The 12208-nt window shown below is 44.6% G+C and overlaps 2 protein-coding genes across 8 annotated transcripts in view; one reads left to right on the forward strand and one right to left on the reverse strand.

Moving 5' to 3' along the window:
* tmigd1 (transmembrane and immunoglobulin domain containing 1) overlaps positions 1-11463 on the forward strand; it is a 47137-nt gene extending 35674 nt beyond the window's left edge. For 2 of the 6 annotated variants that reach the window (XM_029173460.3, XM_055514622.1), the window contains 5 exons: positions 9485-9566; positions 9700-9987; positions 10190-10477; positions 10566-10669; positions 10747-11463. In XM_029173460.3, coding sequence (XP_029029293.1) covers positions 9485-9566; positions 9700-9987; positions 10190-10477; positions 10566-10669; positions 10747-10758 — 774 coding nt within the window. In that variant the 3' untranslated portion in view covers positions 10759-11463. Of the gene's footprint in view, positions 1-1646; positions 1789-2261; positions 2389-2997; positions 3145-7367; positions 8981-9484; positions 9567-9699; positions 9988-10189; positions 10478-10565; positions 10670-10746 lie in introns of those variants that run through there. The other 4 variants (XM_029173462.2, XM_029173464.3, XR_003788137.3 and 1 more) reach the window with 4 other exon arrangements.
* Positions 207-7247, reverse strand: slc47a1 (solute carrier family 47 member 1). 2 transcript variants are annotated; one of them, XM_029173457.3, is made up of 17 exons: positions 6604-7244; positions 6226-6327; positions 5276-5344; positions 5038-5186; positions 4808-4850; positions 4322-4366; positions 4145-4242; positions 3524-3621; positions 3323-3436; positions 3159-3226; positions 2972-3080; positions 2820-2895; positions 2680-2749; positions 2424-2556; positions 2240-2334; positions 2061-2165; positions 207-1982 (listed from the first exon to the last, which is right to left on the reverse strand). In XM_029173457.3, the coding sequence occupies exons 1-17, from the start codon at positions 6814-6816 to the stop codon at positions 1626-1628; spliced, it is 1944 nt and encodes a 647-aa protein (XP_029029290.1). In that variant the 5' UTR covers positions 6817-7244; the 3' UTR covers positions 207-1625. The 2 variants fall into 2 exon arrangements, with proteins under 2 accessions (XP_029029290.1, XP_029029289.1); XM_029173456.3 differs by having other exon boundaries at positions 2424-2749; positions 6604-7247.
* Positions 11464-12208: the final 745 nt, after the last annotated feature.

The following is a 12208-nucleotide window of genomic DNA, read 5'->3' on the forward strand; positions in this document are numbered from 1 at the left end:
TTGTTTGGCACAAATCGACTTTAATAATCCTGCTCCAACGTTTCTGGATGATTTTTAAGTCTCCTCACTCATGAGATATGAACATATCAAATTCATTCTCGTCAGTGTTTATGAGTTATCTATAGGAGTAATGATCCTCAGGTGCTTTGACTCATATGTCTCGTGTTTTGGTGCAATTTACTTTAAACACATGACAGATACGAATCTGAAGCTAATATAGGATTTTATTCATCTGAGTTCATAAAATACATTTCTTACATCAGACATCATATTTATTATAAAATACTGTTTTCCTGACAGCATTTCCCTGTTAAGTTGCAGTGGCAGAACATTTAGAAAAATAATGGATTCTTTTGTCAGAAGGCTGTGACTGCATGTGATTTATGGAGAAAGCTTAAGTCTCATATTAGATAAGACACATTAGGCACATTGTGGATGTTCTCTGACAGGTTGGTATCAGGTAGGATGTGTAGAACCTGAGGAAACACAACCTTGACGGCATATTTCACCAAACAATGTGAGACTCTTGCTGAGCCTGTTTCCATTCATGCCTCTGAAAATATAATTCTGTGACTTCCCTCTGTAAACATCAGATAACAGGAGGAGTCAACCCAGACTTTCCTGATAGACCTTATTTCCTCCAGGTGCAGAGTAAACCCTGGATGCTGCCGGTGTATTCATTTCAACATGAACTAAGTGTGTGACGCTTTCCTGTAGCCGGTGTCAGACGTGGGTTTGCTCCAGTCACACAAAACGTGCATATTAATGTATCGTTATTCAACATGTAAATCAGCTTTGATTCATACGTGGTTACGTCGCCACCGCAGCCTGAATCCGGCTCATCAGCGGAGACACTGCCACAGGCTCCTCACAGAGACTGTAATCTTGTCCCGCTCACCTCCAGAGCCTGCAATCAGTAACACGCTGTGTCATCATTAGCGAGTGACTGGGTGAGAGTCGCTGTGAGTGTGGTTGGACTAGAACTTGGGATACAGTAGCTAAGTCTCATATTAACTTCATATTGACCACGGTAATGTACCAGTGGAGGTAGAAGCCTCACAGATGGTCCACTGATGGCAGCTTTTGTTCATTTGTCCTTAAAGAAGATGCTGACGTCCATCAGTACCAAGTATTGTACTTGTACAGGTCGCTAGCTCATATTCCCTGTAATATGTTTTATTATTATTCACTTTATTGAGGTGATGTCACAGTACATTTAATGATTGGCCCTAAATATAAACTGTACAAAACCATGTTATTTTTTATTCATTTACTAGGAATTACAGTTGAATATGTCTTCAAGTTAAAACACCAGACAGCGATCCAGGCTCAGTCAACAAGGCAAGAATTGGTAAAAAAAATCACAATGTATCAGTGGAAAAACACCTGCTTATGACGTCCATGCGGTCTCTTCGAGAGAACCTTTAGACAGTGTGTCTTCGTAATGAGCTGAGCATCTCAGTCTCTTCTGCTGCTTCCAGTCTTCTGATTGGCCCAGGAGTGCGTCATCGAGATCGTTCACCCCGTGTTCAAAAGAAAACAAAAGAAAAAACAAAAAAAAAACCACGCGGACGACGTGTAACAATCGAATTATCCACTAGGTGTCTACAGTTGCCACCGCCAGTTCACAGATCTGAGGTCAGGTCCAGTGGACTCAGTAGTGTGGGAGTGGAGTCGTTGGCCCACGTGAGGCTGAGGTTGGCCCTGCTGTGGGCCGAGGGCTCTGGAGCAGGGACGGCGATGTGGACAGCGACGCCCGCGGCCAGGATCAGGGCTAAAAGCAGCCCGGTGAGTCCCCGGCGTAATATTAGCTGGCTGACGGAGAGCAGCGCCGGGGCCTGTGCCTTTGATGGAGCCCGGCTCTGCTCAGCGTCTCCCTGGGCTCCTCCTGCGTCTGTGTTGTGGTCCGTCACCTCCTGATCCTTGGTGTCCACGGGGCTGTAGCCATCTGCTTTGGTAGCCTCCTCAGCGTCTGACTGGGCCTTAATGGGCACAGATGCAGCTGTTGAGGACACTGCGAGGCCGCTGCTGCTTAGTTACACACCACGTTGTTGCCGTACCGTGTTAGATCCGTCAGAGACGCCCGGCATCATCGCGTCATTCAGTATCAGACTCACAGGACGACTTGGGATCACCACCAGCTTTTTCCCTGCTCGCATTTGAGCCTAAAATGAGGATCATTAGATTTCAACCCATCAAAGCAGAAACGTGTCACGCGTTAATGCTCCTGCCACCCGACCTTGTGTGTTACTTTCTTCCAGTTGACCCGGAAGATTAGAATAAGCAGGAATCCGGTCTGAAGCACCGTGCACACGAGCAGACCCAGCCACAGGCCTGAGATGCAACAAGACACAGTCAAGTCAGAAGAAATGCCTACATTCAAAAAAAGTATGTATGGGCAAAGTATGGAGGAATCCTCGTGCCTAACACTCTGAGCTTGGCAGCAAACATCAGCGCCACTCCCACCGGCAAACCGATAAGGTAGTAGCAGATCAGGTTGGACACAGCAGCTATTTTCTGCATCCCGGATCCGACTAGAATCCCTGCGCAGACGCACTGAGCACACACACACACGCACACGCACACACGCACACAAAGATTCAAACAAAACTCCAACTCCAATTTGAAATATTGCTGCAAGATTATGTGCTCCTCATCTCCCTCCCAGTGATAACGTACCAGAAGTGCATCAAAGAACTGTACAAATGTGTAAACCGTGACGGTCTCTGAGACGATCTGTATAATGTTCCTGAGGACAGAGGAAGGTTGTGAGAAACAGCCGCCTTCACGGGCGTGACGCGTGAACGTGTGAAACTCACTCATCGGAGGTAAATATGTATCCAACAACAGACTTGGTCCCAGTGATAGCGACCCCCTGCAGCACAGCGAGCAGGCCTGCGGCGAAGACGCTAGTTAGCGTGTGTCAGATGGTACCGCTGGGCCTCTGTGTCACATGTGCACAGCTCCATACCTGAAATAACCAGGGCTACTTTGCAGGTGACGATGGCCCTGGCGGTGTTTCCGGCCCCCAGAGCGTTCCCGACACGCACACAGGTCGCTGCATTGATGCCCAGAGGGAACTGCAAGGATGCCATCGACATTTTATATTAGAATAGCATGCATGAATAAAATGATATGCTCTCATGGACGATCCATACCATGTATACTATAGAGCCTATTTCCATCACCACATGTTGAGCAGCGAGATCCACCTCGCCAAGTATACCTGATGTCAGGAAGTAAAGATCTTAGCACATTTGACCAAGTCAGATCACAAGCTGGTGCTGGAGAGCCCTCCCACAGGGAATATGGAAACACTAACCAGCCAGGAAACCTCCAATTTCCCATATCCACCATTCAAAGCAGACCATGAAGGCACTGGGAATAGCCAGTTTCATATAGGAGCCCCATTCCTGCAGACAGTCAGTGGACCAGCCTGCAGAAAGGTGCACGAGGAAGCGTGCGTCATTTGCCCTGTGAGAACAAAACTCGCCACATTCATCGTCGTATTCATTCAACACACCTTCCCACGTCTGCCGGTGGAGCTTCTTCCATCGGATGTAGCCATACAGCAGCAGGCAGATGGTGATCTGAGAGAGGCTGTTGGCGATTGCTGATCCCCTGCAAACCCAGACAACACAACATCTATCTTAATACGGGACACGGGATGTGCAGTGATGACCCTTCGCTAACTGAGGCTTCCTCTGGACTAGTACAGGAAAGAGCAGTGCACCCAGGGGTCAGAGGAGGTCGGCATCGGCAAAGGAGAGGGATCTGAATTTATTTCCACAACCACATGTGTGAGAGTAAGCTCTAAAATTAGCATGTGAGAGGAGGGACCTGATTGGGTAAGAAAACTGCCTGTTGAATCAAATGTTTGTGCAGCTGGATCAGGATCAACTCCTGCCAGAGCTCTTTCTCATCTCCCTTTTTCTCCTCTGTCACAACCAAGATAATAAACATTACTCTGCAACAATAAATCGCATTGGTTAGATTGCAATGCATATAAAGCTCCCTGGCCTCTAGCAGCGCCCGCCCGCAGCCAGGGTCCCGTCTGATTAACTGGTCATGGCATCTCAAGCCCAGCAAGCAGCACAGTGTCAGTCATCAATGAAGCGGCAAGACAAAGCAGCATGACACTTACGTGACACCCAGCTCCAAGCTGAAGATCAGGACATAGTTGAATCCCAAGTTAAAAATGTTGGCGACGGCGGCCGTGTACATCTGAGGCAGAATTATGCCCTGACGGACGAAAGACAAGGTGGTTACGGTGGAATTGGTGGCGCCTCGGAGCGTGGGTCACTTCTCCTCATGACCTCACCTGGTTTTGCAGATAGGCGACCTGCAGCTGGTGCAGGAACATGGCCTGTAAGGCAGAGGAAGCATTGGGCCCGGCCTCACCTCAGTTACAATTATGTAACAGTGACACGTTCGGTTTACTACATCACGCGTCACCGAAAAGTCATTTACATGTAGGTTACGGCTAAATTTAGATCAGTAAATGCTCAAACGTAATCACATTATTTACAGCGATCAGAGTTATCATGCTACTGAACATGTTCCATGGGTTGAAGCCAAGAACAGGGAGCATCTTAGAATTAGGTAAATGCTGCTTTCAAACACATCACCATCAATTTATAAAAGGCAACCCTTAACTCTCCTAAATCTCAAGTTGTTTTTTTAATAATTAATTAATAATTAAGCTTTTAGTACTCTGTCACACAGTATCACAATGTTGTTGTATAAGGCAGGGAAAAGCACAAACTATATGTTCAGACTTGCTATTGTTTAAGTTGCGTGCACCTACTGGAACCGCCGGTAGAAACGCCATCACGTACAGCTGGGCGATTCTGGAGCCGAGGAAATGGAATGAGTTTAAATTAGTAAATTAGTCATCTGGTGGAACCTCAGTTTAGCTTTTGGGCTGAAGACTAAATTCTACATGTAGGGTAAGAACCCCAGAGCTATTATATTATAATGTCAAACAGTTTATCTTCCACAGAGGCCTGTTTAAAGGGTCCCATCAAATGAGTGTACCTTGCCACCTCATCCTCTTGTTGCAGGATGAGCAGTAGGTTCTGCGAGTTGATGAGAAGAGCCCAGCAGGGCAGACAGAACAGGAGGAGGATCAGTGAACTCCTCTGTAGAATCACTCCGACGCGTTTCAGGTTCTTACTGCCGAACGTCTGAGAAACGCAGGTTTGATTACGTTTATTCAACCTTAAAGTCGTCCACGCAGCGTCGGATAACGGCGCCGGTGAAGTCATGCGCTCACCTGAGACATCAGCGTGTCACAAGCTACCGCCAGTCCATAGCCTGTTGCAGATGTGGTGACATTAATGGTCTGAGGAGTGGAAAAATAAACGCACAAAAGAGAATTCAAGCGGCAACGCTGACCTAGAACTAAACGTTCCTTTTCAAATGTCTCATGCTTTCTTACACCTGATGTTCAGCAGCACTTGCTTGCGTATTTACAGGAGGTACGAGACCGGCCTGATGTGTTTTACCTATTCTGAGATGTGAAGGCTTTAGTTCTAACGCTGGCAGGCGGCGGCGCCTTTTCCCAGCATGTTACATAATGTACGTGAACGCTATTGAAGGAAGCTATTTTTACATTCAGTAAATGAGCAGGTTGCACTCAGAGGGTTCAGGGACATAAACCACTCACAGTGTCTCTAAGGCAAATGAACCAGGTTACAGGATTTGACCTTTGACCCTTCAAGAACACAGCGACGCAGTGTGTTTGCTTTGCCCTTTGGAGCTTCCCAATGCTATAGCTGCAACTTATCGGCCATCTTTGGCTAATTGGTCACCAGCAGAAGTGCAAACCCTTTTGAAAAGCAGTGAGTTGAGCAGTTTGCTGGTCTGGAGCGTGTCACCACCACAACTTCAAGAAGGAACCACGCAAATGTTCAGGCTCTGCTGCCAGTTCCAGCCGTGTTACCACCTCTTCATCATTTTAGCTGCGTTCCCCTTATCTTTACAACCGTTGTGATTGTAAAGTCCCAGAGGACTTTTTGCACCTCTTTGGAATATAATGTTAAATCCATCTGGTGTTTAGCAATCAACCTCATCACACCATTAAGTTACTAAAGCCAACACACTCAGCCGAACCACCAGATAACACGAACCACAGCATCTGTTCTTTGCACTGCAAGCGCTGAAGTAACACCAGCACCACCGCTACTACAGTAAATAGGCCCCAGCGAGGAGGACAGGTCTTACTGCGGAGGCCAGCGCGTATCCAGCAAGCTCCGCATTGCCAATGTGACCACAGAAGATAGTGATAACAAACGGCAGGAGGAAGTTCAGTATCCGAGACAGCAGCTGTGGAAACAAACAAAACAAATCAGTGTTTTCTCAACCTCTCATCATTGATCAGGTGAAGCTGATGCAGCAGTTATTCTCTGTGCTCTGCAAAGTGCCTGACTGGTGTTGGGAAATCCCTGAGCCGAGGCAGGTTTGCACAATGCTGCAGTATATGTTAAGCTTTGCATGGCTTGTGCTTCAGAGGCAGTAGGTGATTGTCTGTAATACAGTGAGCACTTCTGCATAACGCAGCACCCCCCCCCTTCACCGACGCTTCAACTTTCCCCTACTCACCAATGGGCCTGTGAGTCGTAGGACATGGTAAAGTTCTTCTCTGTAGTCCAGCGGCAGCCAGCGCTTTACGCACGCACACCGAAACAGTTTGGAGCTGACCGCTCCCGCCGCCTCTTCCCCCTCGGGACCCGCCGTCTTGGCAACGGAAACCCCAGCAACGGGCCCTGCACCCGGCGACGGGTGTGCATGTTCCCGGGAACCCAGCTTCTCCATTCAACAACAGCAAAATAAGAGAGAAAGAGGCGAGAGGGGAGGAAAGCTGCGGGACATGGGAGGGACGGAGCGGGGAATGAGAGCGCGGGGGTAAGAGAGGTGGCCTGTGGAGGACTGGAAATGCAACTATCTTTAGTTATTGATTAAATAACGGAGTGGGGGCGTGGGAGAAGACAGAAAAAAAAGATAAAACAGAGTCAAAGCAGCACTGATGAGGGTTTATTGACAGGGACGGAGGAACAGTGGCTCTGAGGAAATACACAGCGAGGGTGCGATTGCTTGCAATGAAACGTGTTTCATTGAGGTATTTTGTGTGTGGACTCATAGGGTTAAGTAATCTGATGAGGAATGCCTGTTTGCGTGTTCTACACAGGATTGTGACTAATTACTTGCTTTTGTTTGTGCGTACGCGTTAGCTCCTGCGCTTATCTGCCTCTCGGTGCACCTTGATCACAGGCTTTGTCCCCCGGCTTGATTGCGTCATGTACTTAAATACACATCACATTTACTAAAATGGTTTGAAAACATTCTAAGGGCGATGATCGCTAAAACAAACGGTCTAATAAGCACTTGCGTAACCAGGTGTGACCCATTTTCTTGTGACTCCGGGTGAGTCGCCGCTAACGGGGGCCTGAGGTCCAAAGAGGTGTCGATGCAAGAGAAGAGCCTGAAACACTAACGGTTCAGTTAACAGGTTAGAATTCCGTCAAGGTACACGGAGCAGAGAGTAAAAGGGCCCGTGGAAGAAAATAGAAACCAGGGCATCACAGAGACACAAGAAACAGAATCTAATTGTCGGGAGAAAGCCAGACACAGGTCAGTGACGGCTTATCCCAAGCAGGTGCCACCAGAACTGAGTCTTTTACACAGAGGCCCAAAGAAACCTGTCAATGATCACCGACTTCAACCGCATCCTGAGTGTTGCATATTAGACCCATTGTGGCGAAGTGTAGAGGGCATCTATGATTAAAAGATTACTGTGGCTAAGTGATTGCATCTCAATTCAAAGTCTGCATCATCAATAAGATGCTGACCTTTAGTCTGGGAAAGATCATAAAGTCAGATAATTAAACATTACAGCCAAGGCGGCTGGCAGGTCGTATACTGTTGATTACAAGCTGCTCAGTTGAGCAACACCACATAAAAAAGCACCAATGTTACAAAAGCTGCCAACCTTCGATCTATGATCGGCCTTTTCCATGAATGGAGCTCTCAGCAGTTGCTATGCTTCTGAAAATGATATTGATGATATATTAAAATTTAACTAACAGGTGAAAGGAAGGACGTGGATCAGTAGAATTTATCGTGGGCCCCTGAAACGATGGATTCATGAACCTTTTAAAATGCACTTAAATACAATATGTGACCTGGTCAAAAGCAGCAGTGATGCATGTAAAAGGGACGGTTGGTAAATCATTACATTAAAGTAAAGTACCTGATTATTAGCTTCATTTACATTTTAAACATATATATTTTTGCAAACATGTTTGCTTGTTTCGTCCTGGTATGAACATCTGGTCATTCTTGTACATATAGACTACACCATGAAGGACACACAGTTTGGTGCATCACTGCCTCCCACTGGTGCATCAACATCAGTGGGCCCTTCGTTGCTACGTGATGGTTTGAGTTTAGCTTCTTTCAAATCCAGAACTAAATGTTTTTTAACAACTAACTCAATTAACTCAAATTGTGTGGATACTAGTAGAAATTACATATTATTGTTGCCAGAGTTCAGAGAACTTACAATACAGGGTGTAAATTTCAGTTTAAAGTGAGCAACCACATCCTTGATACCAGCAGGGATTTTAACTATTACCAATAAATATGAAAATGGCCTTTAAAGTTTTATTTTTTACCACCACACCCTTGACATTTTAGTGCCATTATAATGACCAGAGACACTAAAGTGTCATTGTGTAGGCACATTGAAAGTGAACAGTAAAAGAAAAAAAAAGGACATCAGAGTGGGAGGACTGGGAGGTGTTGACTGGAACATGCAGGGTGGGTGCGGAGAAAGCCGTTTAGAACCAGTCAGGAAGTTATAGGTGAGTCCTCATCCGCATCTGACGCACACAAGAGCAACTAAGGACTCAAACACTATTCCATCGTCATTCCCTCACAAGGATCATATGAAATAAGGAGAATAAATAGTCACTGTCAGGTACGTCGTTATCTACAAGGATGAGTTACATATAAAGTGTACAGATACGTTGTTTAGAGTTTTGTTTCATTTGATATTAGAAAACTTAACCAAATTAATCAGGAAGTGATGGAATTCAAAGAATAATTATTAGATAACCTGTGTTCGTGCATTAATGTGATATTTACTTAAGTTAGTAAAAGAAATTGTTTGATTAATGGTAATCAGGCAAATAATTGCAGCTGTTTTGCACAAAAATCTGTTTGTTTTTTGTTTTAAGGAGAATGTTTAATGTTAATAAATGTAAAATCACTAAAGTGTCACGTTTTGTTACTCTCATGGTTCATCCGAACTCTTGTGATGATTAATAGGCTAGATTAATAGTCTCTCTGAGGACAATCGTTCAGCACATTTCACTGCTCCGGTAACTCTAATATGCAAATCCTTAGTAAATGTGGATGAACTTCAGACTTTAAATAAACTTTTCATGAATGCCTTTTCTGATGAGCCTTTCTTTCCCTCCAGGTTTATCAAAGAGAGAAGATGAAGTTCATGCTCAGCCTCCCTCTTTTCTCTTTGCTCTTCCTCTGTGCAGCCCAGACGTTAGGTATTACGCTTTGCAAATTCAGGTCACTCACTTCAAGTGACATTTGGCCATCTATTGCGATCGAGTGCATTTTTTCTCATCCCCTTTCGTGTAAATGCTCAGCAACTCCCTGATGTAACTCTCGACCCCTCAGGTGTCAAGATCCAATCCAGCCAACCGGTGAACAGTGCGGGTGTCATACACACAGAGCTGGAGCAGACTGTGTCCCTGCTATGCATGTCCGACAGCCACTCAGGGGCTCCGGATGATGAACTGGTCTGGCTGAGGAATGACGAGTTGGTCCAACTAAAGGAGGAAAATAAGAAGGGCAAAAGCAGCGTGTGCGTTACACCGGTGCTCCTCGACGATAATGGGGCCACTTTCACCTGTCGCCTGAGCACAAACGCCACAGATACGACCTCGGTCACCCTGAAAGTCACATGTGAGGCTCCGAATTACACTAGGAGTATTGACAGCATTTTACTTAGAGCTGAGGCTACAATTGGAAAATAAATAAGCCTGTAGAGTAAAATGAGAATTTTAACTGTTAATCTGCACAACCTTTAGTGGCAGACAAACAACAACTGTTTTAGTCTGGGCTGAATATATATTATTGTATAATATATTCCTCTGTGACTTTTCAGACGGCCCACAGCTCTCTGGGTCAGAGGAGGTTACGGCCGAGGAGGAGTCCACGCTGGTCCTGAAGTGCAACATCTTCGCCAATCCACCAGTCTCGTCCGTTTCATGGACCCTGAACGGAAGTTTGGTGGATCTACAAGCAGGCGGCCTCACGGTGGTCAACGACGGCCGCACGAGCCAGCTGACCGCCAGGAGCCTGAGGAAAGGCCTGCACGAGGGCACGTACCTGTGCACGGCCCAGTCGCCCATGTATGGAAATTACAGCAGGAGCTTCACTGTGACAGTACAGGGTCAGTTTGCACAGGGTTTGCAGGGATTCCTGATTCCAGATCAGTTCTAGACGGTCTCATTGCTCCTCTTTGTCTTCACCGTGTTCAGAAAAGACCGTGAAGTTTCCCCTGATTCCCCTGATCGCAGGACTGGTGGTGGTTTTCCTCACTTCGCTTCTTGCTGTGGTTTCACGCTGGAAGAAAATCATTAAGGTAACACACATGTACATGCAACATAAAGACTCTGACCATATGCTGAACCGCCTTAAGGTCTTCTTCTCTTTTTACAGTGCTGTAAATAAGCTATACCTGAAAACCCTGGTCTTCTTTACTTCAGTGACTGACAGAAGCCATGGAGACAACTCTTTTGTGTGAAGTATATTATATCTGACCTTTTTATTATAAATCTGGTATTCAAATTGGACAGTTGTGTAAATGCCAGTATTTGGTGTCTGGTGGCCTTTTAGAAGTTTAGTACCACTCTTATATTCTAGGTATAGACTGGATTGTCTAGTCACCACTTTGCTTCTATTTTCAAACGGAATAAACAATCAAACACCTATTTAAACAGTGTAGGAGGATTTGTGGAGATTCTGACACACGATCATTTTAAAATGTTACTTTTCACCTATTGGTTTTGAGACTTCATTGGTTGTTTGCTTTTTAAAGCCTTTAAATAGATTCAACTGCACTTTTAGTTTTGTAGTTAGAAATACTATTGAGGAAAAAGGGTTGGTATTGTAGTGTTAACGTTTAATTTGAATATTTTATTTATTTGAACATATCTTATTATGTATTATTTAATTGGCAAATTGGACAATGATTATTTTTTTTGCTGCTAATACATACAGACCACAGATATATGCTGAGTGGCGTCTCTATAATAACAAAAAATTAATAACACACATGATGAATGAATGATGATGAATGAATTGATGTTTGGTTTCAGAAACATGTTTTTAATGAGCTATAACTGAAGTGTGTCTAATAAATGTTTATGAAAAGACTGAGACAGAGGAATCATCTGTGTGTGTGGAACTTTATCTCCGGACTCAACAGCAAAAAGCAAAGCTTGTTAAAAATTGTTATACATTTACTTTAATTGGGAGAAAAGGACAGTGTCTGCAGCGCCATAAGGTTCAAGGTCTACATAATTGTGTTCTCACCAGTGAAGACACACTTACTAGGTTCACATAAAACAGTGCAGTGCATAACTTCAGTATGTGAGACTGGAATGTATGTTTGCTGTAACAACTCAGCGGGTAATAAATAAACCAAATAAAGTGAAGCTTATTGACTAAAGTTTTGGTTGATTCACTGTCAACCACCAATATGTTGTAAAACATCTCTGCTGTATCTTGTGTGTTGCTTCTCCATATGTATGAAATACACCAAAGATTCTACATCAAGACTAATAGAATATATAAGATGCTCAACAGGAAAAGTAAGATTGTGATCAATGTCTACTTTCATTCGAACTGGTTCATTAAAAAATGTTTAATAACTCAAAAAATAAACCAAAAAATAAAACCAAAAATGACAATAGACAAATAATAATTTGACGCCTCTGTCCTCATAACACTGTGGTTGATTACAGGACTGCAGTGACATCTGGTGTTAGTTTACAATAATATAAGTACGCACCAAGCTAACACTTATAAAAGACTTCTAAAGTTACCAAGTTTACCAAAACATCAGTAAGTCACTCACTTAACTCAACTACATAATACAAGCCAAACTAAGAAGCTTTGA

This window comes from Betta splendens, chromosome 14 (assembly GCF_900634795.4).
Source record: "Betta splendens chromosome 14, fBetSpl5.4, whole genome shotgun sequence".
NCBI classification, from domain to species: Eukaryota; Metazoa; Chordata; class Actinopteri; order Anabantiformes; family Osphronemidae; genus Betta; species Betta splendens.